This window comes from Prorops nasuta, unplaced genomic scaffold (assembly GCF_024137725.1).
Source record: "Prorops nasuta isolate Cenicafe-Biocafe unplaced genomic scaffold, Cenicafe_Pnas_1.2 PNAS00012, whole genome shotgun sequence".
Lineage (NCBI taxonomy): Eukaryota > Metazoa > Arthropoda > Insecta > Hymenoptera > Bethylidae > Prorops > Prorops nasuta.
The window spans coordinates 4,753,263-4,776,236 of record NW_027116809.1 but is presented as its reverse complement, the minus strand read 5'-3'; the positions used below and the strand labels follow the sequence as shown (position 1 = coordinate 4,776,236).

The 22,974-nt window shown below is 41.1% G+C and overlaps 2 protein-coding genes across 2 annotated transcripts in view; both read left to right on the top strand.

The window, feature by feature from the left end:
- The window catches only part of LOC136777824 (uncharacterized), a 181,900-nt gene extending 173,451 nt beyond the window's left edge, over nt 1–8,449 (top strand). The window contains exons 2-4 of the mRNA XM_066734414.1: nt 2,806–2,906; nt 3,193–4,575; nt 4,627–8,449. Coding sequence (XP_066590511.1) covers nt 2,806–2,906; nt 3,193–4,575; nt 4,627–8,449 — 5,307 coding nt within the window. The remainder of the gene's footprint in view (nt 1–2,805; nt 2,907–3,192; nt 4,576–4,626) is intronic.
- A 2,520-nt stretch (nt 8,450–10,969) lies between these two features.
- Nucleotides 10,970–16,075, top strand: LOC136777823 (uncharacterized). Its single transcript, XM_066734413.1, has 2 exons — nt 10,970–12,201; nt 12,253–16,075. Exons 1-2 carry the CDS (start codon nt 10,970–10,972, stop codon nt 16,073–16,075), a joined length of 5,055 nt encoding a protein of 1,684 aa, XP_066590510.1.
- The last annotated feature ends 6,899 nt before the right edge of the window (nt 16,076–22,974 follow it).

Here is a 22,974-nt window from a genome sequence, read left to right as displayed (position 1 = left end):
CCCCATGTGACTCATCCTAGTCCTAAATAAGTACTCAATGACCCCAAGTGACCCACCCTAGTCCTATATTAGTGCTCAATGACCCCATGTGACCCACCCTAGTCCTATATATGTACTCAATGACCCCATGTGACCCACCCTAATCCTATATATGTACACAATGACCCCATGTGACCCACGCTAGTCCTATATAAGTACTCAATGACCCCATGTGACCCACCCTAGTCCTATATAAGTACTCTATGATTCCATGTGACCCACCCTAGTCCTATATAAGTACTCAATGATCCCATGTGACCCATCCTAGTCCTATATAAGTACTCAATGGCCCCAGGTGACCCACCCTAGTCCTATATTAGTGCTCAATGACCCCATGTGACCCACGCTAGTACTAAATAAGTACTCAAAGACCCCATGTGACCCACTCTAGTCCTATATAAATACTCAATCACCCCATGTGACCCACCCTAGTCCTATATAAGTACTCAATGACCCCATGTGACTCATCCAAGTCCTATATAAGTACTCAATGACCCCAGGTGACCCACCCTAGTCTTATATTAGTGCTCAATGACCCCATGTGTCCCACCCTAGTCCTATATATGTACTCAATGACCCCATGTGACCCACCCTAATCCTATATATGTACACAATGACCCCATGTGACCCACGCTAGACCTAAATAAGTACTCAATGACCCCATGTGACCCATTCTAGTCCTATGTAAATACTCAATGACCCCATGTGACCCACCCTAGTCCTATATAAGTACTCAATGACCCCATGTGACTCATCCTAGTCCTATATAAGTACTCAATGACCCCAGGTCAGCCACCCTAGTCTTATAAAAGTACTCAATGACCCCAGGTGACCCACCCTAGTCCTATATTAGTGCTCAATGACCCCATGTGACCAACCCTAGTCGTATATATGTACTCAATGACCCCATGTGACCCACCCTAATCCTATATATGTACACAATGACCCCATGTGACCCACGCTAGTCTTATATAAGTACTCAATGACCACATGTGACCCACCCTAGTCCTATATAAGTACTCAATGACACCATGTGACCCACCCTAGTCCTATTTAAGTACTCAATGACCCCAGGTCAGCCACCCTAGTCCTATATAAGTACTCAATGACCCCATGTGACCCACCCTTGTCCTATATAAGTACTCAATGACCACATGTGACCCACCCTAGTCCTATATAAGTACTAAATGACCCTATCTGTCCAACCCTAGTCCTATATAAGTACTCAATGACCTATTGTGACCCACCCTAGTCCTATATAAGTACTCAATAACTCCATGTGACCCACCCTAGTCCTATATAAGTACTCAATGACCCTATGTGACCCACCCTAGTCCTATATAAGTACTCAATAACTCCATGTGACCCACCCTAGTCCTATATAAGTAATCAATGACCCCATGTGACCCACGCTAGTCCTATATAAGTATTCAATGACCCTATGTGACCCACCCTAGTCCTATATAAGTACTCAATGACCCCATGTGACCTACCCTAGTCCTATATAAGTACTCAATGACCCCATGTGACCCACGCTAGTCCTATATGAGTACTCAATGACCCCATGTGACCCACCCTAGTCCTATATAAGTACTCAATGACCCCAGGTCAGCCACCCTAGTCCTATATAAGTACTCAATGAACCCATGTGGCCCATCCTAGTCCTATATAAGTACTCAATGACCCCAGGTGACCCACCATAGTCCTATATTAGTGCTCAATGACCCCATGTGACCCACCCTAGTCCTATATATGTAGCCAATGACCCCATGTGACCCACCCTAGTCCTATATATGTACACAATGACCCCATGTGACCCACGCTAGTCCTATATAAGTACTCAATGACCCCATGTGACCCACCCTAGTCCTATATAAGTACTCAATAACCCCATGTGACCCACCCTAGTCCTATATAAGTACTCAATGACCTAATGTGGCCCACCCTAGTCCAATATAAGTACTCAATAACTCCATGTGACCCACCCTAGTCCTATATAAGTACTCAATAACCCCATGTGACCCACGCTAGTCCTATATAAGTACTCAATGACCCCATGTGACCCACCCTAGTTCTATATAAGTACTCAATGAACCCAGCTGACCCACCCTAGACATATATTAGTGCACTATCGCCCCATGTGACCCACCCTAGTCCTATATATGTTGTCAATGACCCCATGTGACCCACCCTAGTCCTATATATGTACACAATGACCCCATGTGACCCACGCTAGTCCTATAAAGGTACTCAATGACAACATGTGACCCACCCTAGTCCTATATAAGTACTCAATAACCCCATGTGACCACCCTAGTCCTATATAAGTACTCAATGACCTAATGTGACCCACCCTAGTCCTATATAAGTACTCAATGACCCCATGTGACTCATCCTAGTCCTATATAAGTACTCAATGACCCCAGGTGACCCACCCTAGTCCTATATTAGTGCTCAATGACCCCATCTGTCCCACCCTAGTCCTATATATGTACTCAATGACCCCATGTGACCCACCCTAATCCTATATATGTACACAATGACCCCATGTGACCCATCCCAGTACTATATAATTACTCAATCACCCCATGTGACCCACCCTAGTCCTATATAAGTACTCAATGACCCCATATGACTCATCCTAGTCCTAAATAAGTACTCAATGACCCCAAGTGACCCACCCTAGTCCTATATTAGTGCTCAATGACTGTTACGTAGGATAGCAAAACAATAGTTGGGATACACCCATATAAAATTTGAATCTAGATATATAAATACAAAACAGGCTATACCTACACTAACATATCTCATGGCTATTCAATTCAACATACAAGTCGTGCACGACTCTACAATATAATATACAAATGGTCCGTTGACTTGGTGATCCTGATTGGCTGTCCGCGTCGTGTACACTTCGGGACTACGGAGATAACGCGTTCGGAACCAATAAGCATCTAGCTTTTGTATACCGTGGGGAAGAGAAGGGTGGTCGCGTAAGCGGACAGTCAGTCGGTTTTCGCAAGGATACGAAAACGTTACATCACGTGCCAACACACGATAGAACACACACAAAGAAAAAAATTAACCTGGTGTTAGAGTAATTTCTACCCTATCAGAGTTCATACTCTAAACAAAATTGGTGCCTCCTGTGAGGTGTGGATCAGAAATTCAACGAGAAAACTCAGAAAGGCAGATCCAGATTCAGACGATAAAGGAAGGAAATCAAAAACGCCCCCAAGGAGTATTTGTGCCACACGCTGGTAAGTCATTTGGGTCAGTTCAAAATATACCAAATCATAGCAAAATGGTTGAAAGAGTCAAATTAATAATACAAAAGCGCACAGCGTTCAAGTCGCAACTAACAATAATAAGCAATCTTGTTGAAAAAGATAACATAGATTTAGGAACTATTAATTTACGCGTTAAAAGATTGTCAGAGTTATACAAAACACTAGAAGATTTGACGGACGAACTTATGATCTTAGATGCAAATGAAGATCATACCGTAGAATTTCAAACGATACAAGATCGTTATTTTGACGTTGTAAATAAGGCAGAAAAACTGCAGGGCGGTAGAGACAACACAAGTACGGCTTCGACATCAAATACATCACAACGTGATAGCGGAGTTATAAGTGAGAATAGCAATCAATTACCTAAAGTAAAATTGCCCAAAATATCTCTTCAAAGCTTTGACGGTAAATATGAGAATTGGCTCTCGTTTAAAAACATGTTTATTAACGTAATCGACGTGCGACCTGATTTAACAGACCTCGATAAGTTTCATTATTTGAAGTCAGTAGTTGTAGGGGAAGCTGCAAAGAAATTGGAAGTTTTTTCAGTTCATGCCGACAACTACAAAAGAGCCTGGGACTTATTGATACGGTCATACGAAGTAAAAAGGGTACTAGTCTCACAACACATCTCAATGATATTCGAATTACCTATATTAAGCAAAGTATCGTCAATAGGTTTAGCAAAACTCGCGGATGACATGCAACAACATATTGCATCATTAAATTCGTTAGGTGTCATATTTTCTCCGGAGATAGCTATTCACTTAATAGAGAATAAATTGCCAAAGGAATCATTGATGGAATGGGAATCGACATTAAGTAGAGACGAAATGCCATGTTTAGATAAATTGTATGAATTCTTATATAAAGCAGCAGTTTGTGCGTCGAGACAGGAGCGAATTCGACCTCCCGAGAACAGCTCGATTGTTAACCCTTCACCGACAAAGAAAAAACGACACAATTTCACGAATAAGGGATTCATGTTAACCGCGACAAATGAATGTCTTGTATGTCATAAAAACGCGCATCCATTATTTAAGTGCGAAACATTTAAGCAACTAACAATACCTAAACGTATCGAAGCGGTAAAAATGGCGAAGGTTTGTTACAATTGTTTGCGTTCACACCGCGGTAAACCTTGTAGATCGTCTGGGTGTGTAATCTGTCAGAAGCGTCATAACACGCTTATTCACTTCACTCACGAGATCCAAGAAACTAAACAAGAGAATGAAAGAGAACGGCAAGATAAAAGGGCGTTGAATAGTTGACCGACAAACTTATCGGCACACAGTATAGCTACGCTATATCCAATCGCCCCACAATTATTAACTACGGCAGTACTTCACGTGAAAAATTACAAGGGGATCCTAATCAAATGTCGCGCATTGCTTGATACGGGGGCAACGACAAATTTTGTGTCTGAGACTCTAATCCAGAAGCTGAATTTACCGATAACAACGAACTCAATGATTATCGGCACAATTAACAATCAGCGAACCCATACGAAAGGGATAACGAAAATAACGATTCAGTCAATTCATGAATGCTTTCAAAGAGAAATTACATGTCTAGTATTACCGTTGATAGCAGATTTAGTACCAGCAAATGTTTTTCCTCGCGATCATATAAATATTCCGCCGAATTTGAAGTTAGCCGACCCGGAATTTCATCGACCGCGAACAATCGATTTAATAATCGGGGCAGGCACGACAATGTCGCTTTTCGCATTAGGACAAATCGATTTATCAGTAGGCAAGGAAGACCTTTATTTACAAAAAACACGCCTAGGATGGTTAGTAGCTGGGAACATTAGTGAACAAAGGGATATAGGCCATGTTTGTAATCTGATGAATTTAGAAAAACTAATGAATCAATTTTGGGTTGTTGAAGAATTACCTGATCGTAAATCACGATCAGCTGGAGACATATTTTGCGAGAATCATTACACAATGACCACATCACGAGAAAGTGATGGTCGATATACAGTTCGACTACCGTTCAAGGACAATAACAATATCATACACGATTCTCGTACAATAGCTCTCAAACGTTTATTATTACTAGAACGTAAGTTTAGCAAAAATAAAATTTTACAGAACGAATACACACGTATCATTAATGAATATATTAGCTTAGGTCATATGTCATTAACCAAAGTAAATAAAGGTTCAGAATATTTTATGCCTCATCATGCTGTCATAAAACAAAATAGTCAAACTACAAAAGTTAGAATCGTCTTCGACGCATCGGCCAAAGTGAGTGGAGGTAAATCCTTAAATGACTTATTGTTAACAGGGCCGACGATTCAGGAACCTCTAACAACCCATTTAATCAGATTCAGAACCTACGCTTATGTTATCACTGCAGACATAGAAAAAATGTACCGTCAGGTTAGGGTACATCAAGACGATAGGAAATATCAACGCATCTTATGGCGCCACAATGATGAAATAATGTCATTCGATCTAAATACGTTGACATTTGGGGTAGCATCATCACCGTTTTTGGCAATTAGAACGCTACATCGGTTGGCGGATGATGAAAGGGGCAGTTATCCGCGGGCTGCTGAGGTTATAAAAACACACATGTACGTAGACGATTTGCTGACAGGCGCGGATTCTATAAGCGAATTAAGGGAAATAAGAGATGAAATTATTGCACTGTTAAAGTCAGGAGGATTTGAAATAAGACAATGGGCGTCTAACGACACCAATGTGATACACGATTTAGCGTCAAACGAAAATACAGCAGAATTTATCTTAAAAACCGAAACGACATCAAGAACATTAGGACTAACTTGGCGCACTATCGATGACGCGATTTGCTATAATCCATCTCCGATTTCCCAAAATGAAAGGTTTACGAAAAGGATGATACTATCTGATATTGCAAGGATCTTTGACCCATTGGGTTTACTTGGACCAATAATATTTTTCGCGAAAAGGTTAATGCAAGACATATGGAAATCAAACATTCACTGGGACCAAACTATACCACCGAGCATACATTTTAAGTGGTTAAATTTTGTAAAGCAATGGGAATCCTTAGGCGAAATAACAATTAAACGCAATATAATCGTATCTGAATGTACTGATTTCCAACTCCATGGTTTTTGCGATGCTAGTAATAGTGGATATGGTGCATGCGTTTATTTACGAACACAAAATAAATACGGAAAGGTTGTTTGTCATTTAGTCAGCGCAAAATCTCGAGTAGCTCCCATAAAACCTACGACTATACCTAGATTAGAACTCTGCGGTTCTCTATTATTGGCCAAATTATGTCACGAAATCACCAGGTCGCTCGGTATTAAATCTATCAGTAAAACAGTTCTTTGGAGCGATTCTACGATAGCACTTTGTTGGATTAGAACGCCGCCTCACCTCTTACAAACATATGTATCAAACCGTGTTGCGAGTATACAAGAAATGACTAGTAGACATAGTTGGAGACACGTGAGAACGGATGACAATCCAGCCGACGCCATATCACGAGGTCAACTTCCAGATGAATTCGTAAAAAATAAAATATGGTTCTCAGGTCCTTCATGGCTTCTAAGCGATGAAAAACAGTGGCCAAATCTTAGAATCGAAATAAAAGAGACTCCCGAAATAAAGCGAAATGTTTGTTTTAATGTTAGAATGGTTGACGCGGAAATTCTTAGTAGATATTCATCCTATACAAAATTAATTCGTATTATAGCGAATTGTCGCAGATGGTTGCCATCCAATAAATCGACGGGAGCTATATCGCCAAACGAGTTGAACATGGCAGAGATCTGTATATTAAGACTGTTACAAATCACATGTTTTAAAAGTGATCTGCATTCTTTGAAGAGCACCACACCGTATAAGGGAAAACTAGCAGGTCTGAACCCTTTCCTGGACGAAAACGATATTATTAGAGTCGGTGGTCGATTAACACAAGCAAATCTGAAGTTCTCACAAAAGCATCCAATCCTACTTCCCAATAAACATCCTTTAACCGATTGCATAATACGAGAAAGTCATCTTAAGCACTATCATACAAGCATACAAGCGACTTTATACAATATGCGCCAAAAATTTTGGTTGATAGATGGTAAAAATCAAATTCGAAGGATCATAAAGGGCTGCATGCGGTGCTTCAGATTTCGTTCTAATGTGACCCAATATAAAATGGCGAATTTACCAAGTTACCGGGTAAATCAAACAACACCTTTTACACACACCGGAATTGATTATTGCGGACCATTCCACATAAAAGAGAAAAAATTCCGCAATCGTAATAAACTAAAGGTTTATATATGTGTGTTTGTGTGTTTAGTAATCAAAGCAGTACACTTTGAAGTGGTAAGCGACTTAACTACCGAAGGTTTTCTAGCGGCGTTGCGACGTTTTATAGCTCGAAGGGGCATGCCTGAACATATTCATTCGGATAATGGGACAAATTTCATCGGGGCAAACAATCAGCTCAAGGAATTATATGTGTTGTTTAACTCTGATAATCATCGAAATGTTATAGAAAGGTTTGCAAGCGATCGTCGTATCACTTGGCACTTCATTCCACCTTTAGCTCCTCATTTTGGAGGGCTTTGGGAAGCAACAGTCAAAGTGTTTAAACATCACTTTAAAAGAGTGATCGGTGAGATGCTGGTTACCTTCGAAGAATTGAACACCTTTGCTATAGAAGTAGAAGGAATTCTAAATTCAAGGCCTATAGCATCTCTGTCCTCTGACCCAAATGACCTTCAAGCCATAACACCAGCACATTATTTAATAGGCAGAACATTTACTACCTTGCCAGAGGGAGATTTGTCTTCTATTCCAGATAATCGACTATCAACATGGCAACATTTGACGAAAATGAGACAAGACTTCTGGACACGCTGGAGGTTGGAATACCTCAATGAATTACAAGTTCGAAATAAATGGACAAAGGAAGAATCTAAAGTAAAACTTGGATCACTCGCACTTATCAAGGACAAAACATTGCCTTGTTCACAATGGGCTTTAGGTCGAGTGCATGAATTACATCCAGGCTCTGACGAAGTGATACGTGCTGTCACATTGAAAACCAATAGTGGGATGCTTAAGCGATCCACGAAATATATATGTATACTACCTGATTTATAGTCATATATTTGTATTTAGTACTAAGTTTTTTTTTGGATTATTAACAAGTAACAACATTACATCACATATATTTAAAATTTGATTGTACTTGATATGAAAATTAATAAATAAAGCAACAAATATGTTCCTCAATAAACAGTGTGTCAAAGGGCAGTGATTGATCGTTCCTCTCAACGGGGAGTCTGTTACGTAGGATAGCAAAACAATAGTTGGGATACACCCATATAAAATTTGAATCTAGATATATAAATACAAAACAGGCTATACCTACACTAACATATCTCATGGCTATTCAATTCAACATACAAGTCGTGCACGACTCTACAATATAATATACAAATGGTCCGTTGACTTGGTGATCCTGATTGGCTGTCCGCGTCGTGTACACTTCGGGACTACGGAGATAACGCGTTCGGAACCAATAAGCATCTAGCTTTTGTATACCGTGGGGAAGAGAAGGGTGGTCGCGTAAGCGGACAGTCAGTCGGTTTTCGCAAGGATACGAAAACGTTACATCACGTGCCAACACACGATAGAACACACACAAAGAAAAAAATTAACCTGGTGTTAGAGTAATTTCTACCCTATCAGAGTTCATACTCTAAACAATGACCCCATGTGACCCACCCTAGTCCTGTATATGTACTCAATGACCCCATGTGACCCACCCTAATCCTATATATGTACACAATGACCCCATGTGACACAACCTAGTCCTATATATGTACACAATGACCCCATGTGACCCACCCCAGTACTATATAATTACTCAATCACCCCATGTGACCCACCCTAGTCCTATATAAGTACTCAATGACCCCAGGTGACCCACCCTAGTCATATATTAGTGCTCTATGACCCCATGTGACCCACCCTAGTCCTATATATGTAGTCAATGACCCCATGTGACCCACCCTAGTCCTATATATGTACACAATGACCCCATGTGACCCACGCTAGTCCTATATAAGTACTCAATGACCCCATGTGACCAACCCTAGTCATATATAAGTACTCAATAACCCCATGTGACCCACCCTAGTCCTATATAAGTACTCAATGACCTAATTTGACCCACCCTAGTCCTATATAAGTACTCAATATCTCCATGTGACCCAACCTAGTCCTATATAAGTATTCAATGATCCCATGTGACCCACGCTAGTCCTATATAAGTATTCAATGACCCCATGTGACTCACCCTAGTTCTATATAAGTACTCAATGACCCCATGTGACCCATCCTAGAACTATATAAGTACTCAATGTCCCCAGGTGACCCACCATAGTCCTATATTAGTGCTCAATGACCCCATGTGACCCACCCTAGTCCTATATAAGTACTCAATGACCTAATTTGACCCACCCTTGTCCTATATAAGTACTCAATGACCACATGTGACCCACCCTAGTCCTATATATGTACACAATGACCCCATGTGACCCACGCTAGTCCTATAAAGGTACTCAATGACAACATGTGACCCACCCTAGTCCTATATAAGTACTCAATAACCCCATGTGACCACCCTAGTCCTATATAAGTACTCAATGACCTAATGTGACCCACCCTAGTCCTATATAAGTACTCAATGACCCCATGTGACTCATCCTAGTCCTATATAAGTACTCAATGACCCCAGGTGACCCACCCTAGTCCTATATTAGTGCTCAATGACCCCATCTGTCCCACCCTAGTCCTATATATGTACTCAATGACCCCATGTGACCCACCCTAATCCTATATATGTACACAATGACCCCATGTGACCCATCCCAGTACTATATAATTACTCAATCACCCCATGTGACCCACCCTAGTCCTATATAAGTACTCAATGACCCCATATGACTCATCCTAGTCCTAAATAAGTACTCAATGACCCCAAGTGACCCACCCTAGTCCTATATTAGTGCTCAATGACTGTTACGTAGGATAGCAAAACAATAGTTGGGATACACCCATATAAAATTTGAATCTAGATATATAAATACAAAACAGGCTATACCTACACTAACATATCTCATGGCTATTCAATTCAACATACAAGTCGTGCACGACTCTACAATATAATATACAAATGGTCCGTTGACTTGGTGATCCTGATTGGCTGTCCGCGTCGTGTACACTTCGGGACTACGGAGATAACGCGTTCGGAACCAATAAGCATCTAGCTTTTGTATACCGTGGGGAAGAGAAGGGTGGTCGCGTAAGCGGACAGTCAGTCGGTTTTCGCAAGGATACGAAAACGTTACATCACGTGCCAACACACGATAGAACACACACAAAGAAAAAAATTAACCTGGTGTTAGAGTAATTTCTACCCTATCAGAGTTCATACTCTAAACAAAATTGGTGCCTCCTGTGAGGTGTGGATCAGAAATTCAACGAGAAAACTCAGAAAGGCAGATCCAGATTCAGACGATAAAGGAAGGAAATCAAAAACGCCCCCAAGGAGTATTTGTGCCACACGCTGGTAAGTCATTTGGGTCAGTTCAAAATATACCAAATCATAGCAAAATGGTTGAAAGAGTCAAATTAATAATACAAAAGCGCACAGCGTTCAAGTCGCAACTAACAATAATAAGCAATCTTGTTGAAAAAGATAACATAGATTTAGGAACTATTAATTTACGCGTTAAAAGATTGTCAGAGTTATACAAAACACTAGAAGATTTGACGGACGAACTTATGATCTTAGATGCAAATGAAGATCATACCGTAGAATTTCAAACGATACAAGATCGTTATTTTGACGTTGTAAATAAGGCAGAAAAACTGCAGGGCGGTAGAGACAACACAAGTACGGCTTCGACATCAAATACATCACAACGTGATAGCGGAGTTATAAGTGAGAATAGCAATCAATTACCTAAAGTAAAATTGCCCAAAATATCTCTTCAAAGCTTTGACGGTAAATATGAGAATTGGCTCTCGTTTAAAAACATGTTTATTAACGTAATCGACGTGCGACCTGATTTAACAGACCTCGATAAGTTTCATTATTTGAAGTCAGTAGTTGTAGGGGAAGCTGCAAAGAAATTGGAAGTTTTTTCAGTTCATGCCGACAACTACAAAAGAGCCTGGGACTTATTGATACGGTCATACGAAGTAAAAAGGGTACTAGTCTCACAACACATCTCAATGATATTCGAATTACCTATATTAAGCAAAGTATCGTCAATAGGTTTAGCAAAACTCGCGGATGACATGCAACAACATATTGCATCATTAAATTCGTTAGGTGTCATATTTTCTCCGGAGATAGCTATTCACTTAATAGAGAATAAATTGCCAAAGGAATCATTGATGGAATGGGAATCGACATTAAGTAGAGACGAAATGCCATGTTTAGATAAATTGTATGAATTCTTATATAAAGCAGCAGTTTGTGCGTCGAGACAGGAGCGAATTCGACCTCCCGAGAACAGCTCGATTGTTAACCCTTCACCGACAAAGAAAAAACGACACAATTTCACGAATAAGGGATTCATGTTAACCGCGACAAATGAATGTCTTGTATGTCATAAAAACGCGCATCCATTATTTAAGTGCGAAACATTTAAGCAACTAACAATACCTAAACGTATCGAAGCGGTAAAAATGGCGAAGGTTTGTTACAATTGTTTGCGTTCACACCGCGGTAAACCTTGTAGATCGTCTGGGTGTGTAATCTGTCAGAAGCGTCATAACACGCTTATTCACTTCACTCACGAGATCCAAGAAACTAAACAAGAGAATGAAAGAGAACGGCAAGATAAAAGGGCGTTGAATAGTTGACCGACAAACTTATCGGCACACAGTATAGCTACGCTATATCCAATCGCCCCACAATTATTAACTACGGCAGTACTTCACGTGAAAAATTACAAGGGGATCCTAATCAAATGTCGCGCATTGCTTGATACGGGGGCAACGACAAATTTTGTGTCTGAGACTCTAATCCAGAAGCTGAATTTACCGATAACAACGAACTCAATGATTATCGGCACAATTAACAATCAGCGAACCCATACGAAAGGGATAACGAAAATAACGATTCAGTCAATTCATGAATGCTTTCAAAGAGAAATTACATGTCTAGTATTACCGTTGATAGCAGATTTAGTACCAGCAAATGTTTTTCCTCGCGATCATATAAATATTCCGCCGAATTTGAAGTTAGCCGACCCGGAATTTCATCGACCGCGAACAATCGATTTAATAATCGGGGCAGGCACGACAATGTCGCTTTTCGCATTAGGACAAATCGATTTATCAGTAGGCAAGGAAGACCTTTATTTACAAAAAACACGCCTAGGATGGTTAGTAGCTGGGAACATTAGTGAACAAAGGGATATAGGCCATGTTTGTAATCTGATGAATTTAGAAAAACTAATGAATCAATTTTGGGTTGTTGAAGAATTACCTGATCGTAAATCACGATCAGCTGGAGACATATTTTGCGAGAATCATTACACAATGACCACATCACGAGAAAGTGATGGTCGATATACAGTTCGACTACCGTTCAAGGACAATAACAATATCATACACGATTCTCGTACAATAGCTCTCAAACGTTTATTATTACTAGAACGTAAGTTTAGCAAAAATAAAATTTTACAGAACGAATACACACGTATCATTAATGAATATATTAGCTTAGGTCATATGTCATTAACCAAAGTAAATAAAGGTTCAGAATATTTTATGCCTCATCATGCTGTCATAAAACAAAATAGTCAAACTACAAAAGTTAGAATCGTCTTCGACGCATCGGCCAAAGTGAGTGGAGGTAAATCCTTAAATGACTTATTGTTAACAGGGCCGACGATTCAGGAACCTCTAACAACCCATTTAATCAGATTCAGAACCTACGCTTATGTTATCACTGCAGACATAGAAAAAATGTACCGTCAGGTTAGGGTACATCAAGACGATAGGAAATATCAACGCATCTTATGGCGCCACAATGATGAAATAATGTCATTCGATCTAAATACGTTGACATTTGGGGTAGCATCATCACCGTTTTTGGCAATTAGAACGCTACATCGGTTGGCGGATGATGAAAGGGGCAGTTATCCGCGGGCTGCTGAGGTTATAAAAACACACATGTACGTAGACGATTTGCTGACAGGCGCGGATTCTATAAGCGAATTAAGGGAAATAAGAGATGAAATTATTGCACTGTTAAAGTCAGGAGGATTTGAAATAAGACAATGGGCGTCTAACGACACCAATGTGATACACGATTTAGCGTCAAACGAAAATACAGCAGAATTTATCTTAAAAACCGAAACGACATCAAGAACATTAGGACTAACTTGGCGCACTATCGATGACGCGATTTGCTATAATCCATCTCCGATTTCCCAAAATGAAAGGTTTACGAAAAGGATGATACTATCTGATATTGCAAGGATCTTTGACCCATTGGGTTTACTTGGACCAATAATATTTTTCGCGAAAAGGTTAATGCAAGACATATGGAAATCAAACATTCACTGGGACCAAACTATACCACCGAGCATACATTTTAAGTGGTTAAATTTTGTAAAGCAATGGGAATCCTTAGGCGAAATAACAATTAAACGCAATATAATCGTATCTGAATGTACTGATTTCCAACTCCATGGTTTTTGCGATGCTAGTAATAGTGGATATGGTGCATGCGTTTATTTACGAACACAAAATAAATACGGAAAGGTTGTTTGTCATTTAGTCAGCGCAAAATCTCGAGTAGCTCCCATAAAACCTACGACTATACCTAGATTAGAACTCTGCGGTTCTCTATTATTGGCCAAATTATGTCACGAAATCACCAGGTCGCTCGGTATTAAATCTATCAGTAAAACAGTTCTTTGGAGCGATTCTACGATAGCACTTTGTTGGATTAGAACGCCGCCTCACCTCTTACAAACATATGTATCAAACCGTGTTGCGAGTATACAAGAAATGACTAGTAGACATAGTTGGAGACACGTGAGAACGGATGACAATCCAGCCGACGCCATATCACGAGGTCAACTTCCAGATGAATTCGTAAAAAATAAAATATGGTTCTCAGGTCCTTCATGGCTTCTAAGCGATGAAAAACAGTGGCCAAATCTTAGAATCGAAATAAAAGAGACTCCCGAAATAAAGCGAAATGTTTGTTTTAATGTTAGAATGGTTGACGCGGAAATTCTTAGTAGATATTCATCCTATACAAAATTAATTCGTATTATAGCGAATTGTCGCAGATGGTTGCCATCCAATAAATCGACGGGAGCTATATCGCCAAACGAGTTGAACATGGCAGAGATCTGTATATTAAGACTGTTACAAATCACATGTTTTAAAAGTGATCTGCATTCTTTGAAGAGCACCACACCGTATAAGGGAAAACTAGCAGGTCTGAACCCTTTCCTGGACGAAAACGATATTATTAGAGTCGGTGGTCGATTAACACAAGCAAATCTGAAGTTCTCACAAAAGCATCCAATCCTACTTCCCAATAAACATCCTTTAACCGATTGCATAATACGAGAAAGTCATCTTAAGCACTATCATACAAGCATACAAGCGACTTTATACAATATGCGCCAAAAATTTTGGTTGATAGATGGTAAAAATCAAATTCGAAGGATCATAAAGGGCTGCATGCGGTGCTTCAGATTTCGTTCTAATGTGACCCAATATAAAATGGCGAATTTACCAAGTTACCGGGTAAATCAAACAACACCTTTTACACACACCGGAATTGATTATTGCGGACCATTCCACATAAAAGAGAAAAAATTCCGCAATCGTAATAAACTAAAGGTTTATATATGTGTGTTTGTGTGTTTAGTAATCAAAGCAGTACACTTTGAAGTGGTAAGCGACTTAACTACCGAAGGTTTTCTAGCGGCGTTGCGACGTTTTATAGCTCGAAGGGGCATGCCTGAACATATTCATTCGGATAATGGGACAAATTTCATCGGGGCAAACAATCAGCTCAAGGAATTATATGTGTTGTTTAACTCTGATAATCATCGAAATGTTATAGAAAGGTTTGCAAGCGATCGTCGTATCACTTGGCACTTCATTCCACCTTTAGCTCCTCATTTTGGAGGGCTTTGGGAAGCAACAGTCAAAGTGTTTAAACATCACTTTAAAAGAGTGATCGGTGAGATGCTGGTTACCTTCGAAGAATTGAACACCTTTGCTATAGAAGTAGAAGGAATTCTAAATTCAAGGCCTATAGCATCTCTGTCCTCTGACCCAAATGACCTTCAAGCCATAACACCAGCACATTATTTAATAGGCAGAACATTTACTACCTTGCCAGAGGGAGATTTGTCTTCTATTCCAGATAATCGACTATCAACATGGCAACATTTGACGAAAATGAGACAAGACTTCTGGACACGCTGGAGGTTGGAATACCTCAATGAATTACAAGTTCGAAATAAATGGACAAAGGAAGAATCTAAAGTAAAACTTGGATCACTCGCACTTATCAAGGACAAAACATTGCCTTGTTCACAATGGGCTTTAGGTCGAGTGCATGAATTACATCCAGGCTCTGACGAAGTGATACGTGCTGTCACATTGAAAACCAATAGTGGGATGCTTAAGCGATCCACGAAATATATATGTATACTACCTGATTTATAGTCATATATTTGTATTTAGTACTAAGTTTTTTTTTGGATTATTAACAAGTAACAACATTACATCACATATATTTAAAATTTGATTGTACTTGATATGAAAATTAATAAATAAAGCAACAAATATGTTCCTCAATAAACAGTGTGTCAAAGGGCAGTGATTGATCGTTCCTCTCAACGGGGAGTCTGTTACGTAGGATAGCAAAACAATAGTTGGGATACACCCATATAAAATTTGAATCTAGATATATAAATACAAAACAGGCTATACCTACACTAACATATCTCATGGCTATTCAATTCAACATACAAGTCGTGCACGACTCTACAATATAATATACAAATGGTCCGTTGACTTGGTGATCCTGATTGGCTGTCCGCGTCGTGTACACTTCGGGACTACGGAGATAACGCGTTCGGAACCAATAAGCATCTAGCTTTTGTATACCGTGGGGAAGAGAAGGGTGGTCGCGTAAGCGGACAGTCAGTCGGTTTTCGCAAGGATACGAAAACGTTACATCACGTGCCAACACACGATAGAACACACACAAAGAAAAAAATTAACCTGGTGTTAGAGTAATTTCTACCCTATCAGAGTTCATACTCTAAACAATGACCCCATGTGACCCACCCTAGTCCTGTATATGTACTCAATGACCCCATGTGACCCACCCTAATCCTATATATGTACACAATGACCCCATGTGACACAACCTAGTCCTATATATGTACACAATGACCCCATGTGACCCACCCCAGTACTATATAATTACTCAATCACCCCATGTGACCCACCCTAGTCCTATATAAGTACTCAATGACCCCAGGTGACCCACCCTAGTCATATATTAGTGCTCTATGACCCCATGTGACCCACCCTAGTCCTATATATGTAGTCAATGACCCCATGTGACCCACCCTAGTCCTATATATGTACACAATGACCCCATGTGACCCACGCTAGTCCTATATAAGTACTCAATGACCCCATGTGACCAACCCTAGTCATATATAAGTACTCAATAACCCCATGTGACCCACCCTAGTCCTATATAAGTACTCAATGACCTAATTTGACCCACCCTAGTCCTATATAAGTACTCAATATCTCCATGTGACCCAACCTAGTCCTATATAAGTATTCAATGATCCCATGTGACCCACGCTAGTCCTATATAAGTATTCAATGACCCCATGTGACTCACCCTAGTTCTATATAAGTACTCAATGACCCCATGTGACCCATCCTAGAACTATATAAGTACTCAATGTCCCCAGGTGACCCACCATAGTCCTATATTAGTGCTCAATGACCCCATGTGACCCACCCTAGTCCTATATAAGTACTCAATGACCTAATTTGACCCACCCTTGTCCTATATAAGTACTCAATGACCACATGTGACCCACCCTAGTCCTATATAAGTACTTAATGACCCCAGGTGACCCACCCTAGTCATATATTAGTGCTCAATGACCCCATCTGTCCCACCCTAGTCCTATATATGTACTCAATGACCTCATGTGACCCACCCTAATCCTATATATGTACACAATGACCCCATGTGACCCACCCCAGTACTATATAATTACTCAATCACCCCATGTGACCCACCCTAGTCCTATATAAGTATTCAATGACCCCATGAGACTCATCCTAGTCCTATATAAGTACTCAATGACCCCAGGTGACCCACCCTAGTCCTATATTAGTGCTCAATGACCCAATGTGACCCACCCTAGTCCTATATAAGTACTCAATGACCTAATTTGACCCACCCTTGTCCTATATAAGTACTCAATGACCACATGTGACCCACCCTAGTCCTATATAAGTACTCAATGACCCTATCTGACCAACCCTAGTCCTATATAAGTACTCAATGACCTATTGTGACCCACCCTAGTCCTATATAAGTACTCAATAACTCCATGTGACCCACCCTAGTCCTATATAAGTACTCATTGACCCTATGTGACCCACCCTAGTCCTATATAAGTACTCAATAACTCCATGTGACCCACCCTAGTCCTATATAAGTAATCAATGACCCCATGTGACCCACGCTAGTCCTATATAAGTATTCAATGACCCTATGTGACCCACCCTAGTCCTATATAAGTACTCAATGACCCCATGTGACCTACCCTAGTCCTATATAAGTACTCAATGACCCCATGTGACCCACGCTAGTCCTATATGAGTACTCAATGACCCCATGTGACCCACCCTAGTTCTATATAAGTACTCAATGACCCCATGTGACCTACCCTACTGCTATATAAGTATTCAATGACCACATGTGACCCACCCTAATCCTATATAAGTACTCAATGACCCCATGTGACCCATCCTAGTCCTATATGAGTACTCAATGACCCCAGGTCAGCCACCCTAGTCCTATATAAGTACTCAATGAACCCATGTGGCCCATCCTAGTTCTATATAAGTACTCAATGACCCCAGGTGACCCACCATAGTCCTATATTAGTACTCAATGACCTAATGTGGCCCACCCTAGTCCTATATAAGTACTCAATAACTCCATGTGACCCATCCTAGTCCTATATAAGTACTCAATAACCCCATGTGACCCACGCTAGTCCTATATAAGTACTCAATGACCCCATGTGACCCACCCTAGTTCTATATTAGTACTCAATGAACCCAGCTGACCCACCCTAGTCATATATTAGTGCACTATCGCCCCATGTGACCCACCCTAGTCCTATATATGTTGTCAATGACCCCATGTGACCCACCCTAGTCCTATATATGTACACAATGACCCCATGTGACCCACGCTAATCCTATAAAGGTACTCAATGACAACATGTGACCCACCCTAGTCCTATATAAGTACTCAATAACCCCATGTGACCACCCTAGTCCTATATAAGTACTCAATGACCTAATGTGACCCACCCTAGTCCTATATAAGTACTCAATGACCCCATGTGACTCATCCTAGTCCTATATAAGTACTCAATGACCCCAGGTGACCCACCCTAGTCCTATATTAGTGCTCAATGACCCCATCTGTCCCACCCTAGTCCTATATATGTACTCAATGACCCCATGTGACCCACCCTAATCCTATATATGTACACAATGACCCCATGTGACCCACCCCAGTACTATATAATTACTCAATCACCCCATGTGACCCACCCTAGTCCTATATAAGTACTCAATGACCCCATGTGACTCATCCTAGTCCTAAATAAGTACTCAATGACCCCAAGTGACCCACCCTAGTCCTATATTAGTGCTCAATGACCCCATGTGACCCACCCTAGTCCTATATATGTACTCAATGACCCCATGTGACCCACCCTAATCCTATATATGTACACAATGACCCCATGTGACCCACGCTAGTCCTATATAAGTACTCAATGACCCCATGTGACCCACCCTAGTCCTATATAAGTACTCTATGATTCCATGTGACCCACCCTAGTCCTATATAAGTACTCAATGATCCCATGTGACCCATCCTAGTCCTATATAAGTACTCAATGGCCCCAGGTGACCCACCCTAGTCCTATATTAGTGCTCAATGACCCCATGTGACCCACGCTAGTACTAAATAAGTACTCAAAGACCCCATGTGACCCACTCTAGTCCTATATAAATACTCAATCACCCCATGTGACCCACCCTAGTCCTATATAAGTACTCAATGACCCCATGTGACTCATCCAAGTCCTATATAAGTACTCAATGACGCCAGGTGACCCACCCTAGTCCTATATAAGTACTCAATAACCCCATGTGACCCACCCTAGTCCTATATAAGTACTCAATGACCTAATGTGGCCCACCCTAGTCCTATATAAGTACTCAATAACTCCATGTGACCCATCCTAGTCCTATATAAGTACTCAATAACTCCATGTGACCCACCCTAGTCCTATATAAGTACTCATTGACCCTATGTGACCCACCCTAGTCCTATATAAGTACTCAATAACTCCATGTGACCCACCCTAGTCCTATATAAGTAATCAATGACCCCATGTGACCCACGCTAGTCCTATATAAGTATTCAATGACCCTATGTGACCCACCCTAGTCCTATATAAGTACTCAATGACCCCATGTGACCTACCCTAGTCCTATATAAGTACTCAATGACCCCATGTGACCCACGCTAGTCCTATATGAGTACTCAATGACCCCATGTGACCCACCCTAGTTCTATATAAGTACTCAATGACCCCATGTGACCTACCCTACTGCTATATAAGTATTCAATGACCACATGTGACCCACCCTAATCCTATATAAGTACTCAATGACCCCATGTGACCCATCCTAGTCCTATATGAGTACTCAATGACCCCAGGTCAGCCACCCTAGTCCTATATAAGTACTCAATGAACCCATGTGGCCCATCCTAGTTCTATATAAGTACTCAATGACCCCAGGTGACCCACCATAGTCCTATATTAGTACTCAATGACCTAATGTGGCCCACCCTAGTCCTATATAAGTACTCAATAACTCCATGTGACCCATCCTAGTCCTATATAAGTACTCAATAACCCCATGTGACCCACGCTAGTCCTATATAAGTACTCAATGACCCCATGTGACCCACCCTAGTTCTATATAAGTACTCAATGAACCCAGCTGACCCACCCTAGTCATATATTAGTGCACTATCGCCCCATGTGACCCACCCTAGTCCTATATATGTTGTCAATGACCCCATGTGACCCACCCTAGTCCTATATATGTACACAATGACCCCATGTGACCCACGCTAGTCCTATAAAGGTACTCAATGACAACATGTGACCCACCCTAGTCCTATATAAGTACTCAATAACCCCATGTGACCACCCTAGTCCTATATAAGTACTCAATGACCTAATGTGACCCACCCTAGTCCTATATAAGTACTCAATGACCCCATGTGACTCATCCTAGTCCTATATAAGTACTCAATGACCCCAGGTGACCCACCCTAGTCCTATATTAGTGCTCAATGACCCCATCTGTCCCACCCTAGTCCTATATATGTACTCAATGACCCCATGTGACCCACCCTAATCCTATATATGTACACAATGACCCCATGTGACCCACCCCAGTACTATATAATTACTCAATCACCCCATGTGACCCACCCTAGTCCTATATAAGTACTCAATGACCCCATGTGACTCATCCAAGTCCTAAATAAGTACTCAATGACCCCAAGTGACCCACCCTAGTCCTATATTAGTGCTCAATGACCCCATGTGACCCACCCTAGTCCTATATATGTACTCAATGACCCCATGTGACCCACCCTAATCCTATATATGTACACAATGACCCTATGTGACCCACGCTAGTCCTATATAAGTACTCAATGACCCCATGTGACCCACCCTAGTCCTATATAAGTACTCTATGATTCCATGTGACCCACCCTAGTCCTATATAAGTACTCAATGATCCCATGTGACCCATCCTAGTCCTATATAAGTACTCAATGGCCCCAGGTGACCCACCCTAGTCCTATATTAGTGCTCAATGACCCCATGTGACCCACGCTAGTACTAAATAAGTACTCAAAGACCCCATGTGACCCACTCTAGTCCTATATAAATACTCAATCACCCCATGTGACCCACCCTAGTCCTATATAAGTACTCAATGACCCCATGTGACTCATCCAAGTCCTATATAAGTACTCAATGACGCCAGGTGACCCACCCTAGTCCTATATAAGTACTCAATAACCCCATGTGACCCACCCTAGTCCTATATAAGTACTCAATGACCTAATGTGGCCCACCCTAGTCCTATATAAGTACTCAATAACTCCATGTGACACATCCTAGTCCTATATAAGTACTCAATAACCCCATGTGACCCACGCTAGTCCTATATAAGTACTCAATGACCCCATGTGACCCACCCTAGTTCTATATAAGTACTCAATGAACCCAGCTGACCCACCCTAGTCATATATTAGTGCACTATCGCCCCATGTGACCCACCCTAGTCCTATATATGTTGTCAATGACCCCATGTGACCCACCCTAGTCCTATATATGTACACAATGACCCCATGTGACCCACGCTAGTCCTATATAAGTACTCAATGACCCCATGTGACCCACCCTAGTCCTATATAAGTACTCAATAACCCCATGTGACCCACCCTAGTCCTATATAAGTACTCAATGACCTAATGTGGCCCACCCTAGTCCTATATAAGTACTCAATAACTCCATGTGACCCATCCTAGTCCTATATAAGTACTCAATAACCCCATGTGACCCACGCTAGTCCTATATAAGTACTCAATGACCCCATGTGACCCACCCTAGTTCTATATAAGTACTCAATGAACCCAGCTGACCCACCCTAGTCATATATTAGTGCACTATCGCCCCATGTGACCCACCCTAGTCCTATATATGTTGTCAATGACCCCATGTGACCCACCCTAGTCCTATATATGTACACAATGACCCCATTTGACCCACGCTAGTCCTATAAAGGTACTCAATGACAACATGTGACCCACCCTAGTCCTATATAAGTACTCAATAACCCCATGTGACCACCCTAGTCCTATATAAGTACTCAATGACCTAATGTGACCCACCCTAGTCCTATATAAGTACTCAATGACCCCATGTGACTCATCCTAGTCCTATATAAGTACTCAATGACCCCAGGTGACCCACCCTAGTCCTATATTAGTGCTCAATGACCCCATCTGTCCCACCCTAGTCCTATATATGTACTCAATGACCCCATGTGACCCACCCTAATCCTATATATGTACACAATGACCCCATGTGACCCACCCCAGTACTATATAATTACTCAATCACCCCATGTGACCCACCCTAGTCCTATATAAGTACTCAATGACCCCATGTGACTCATCC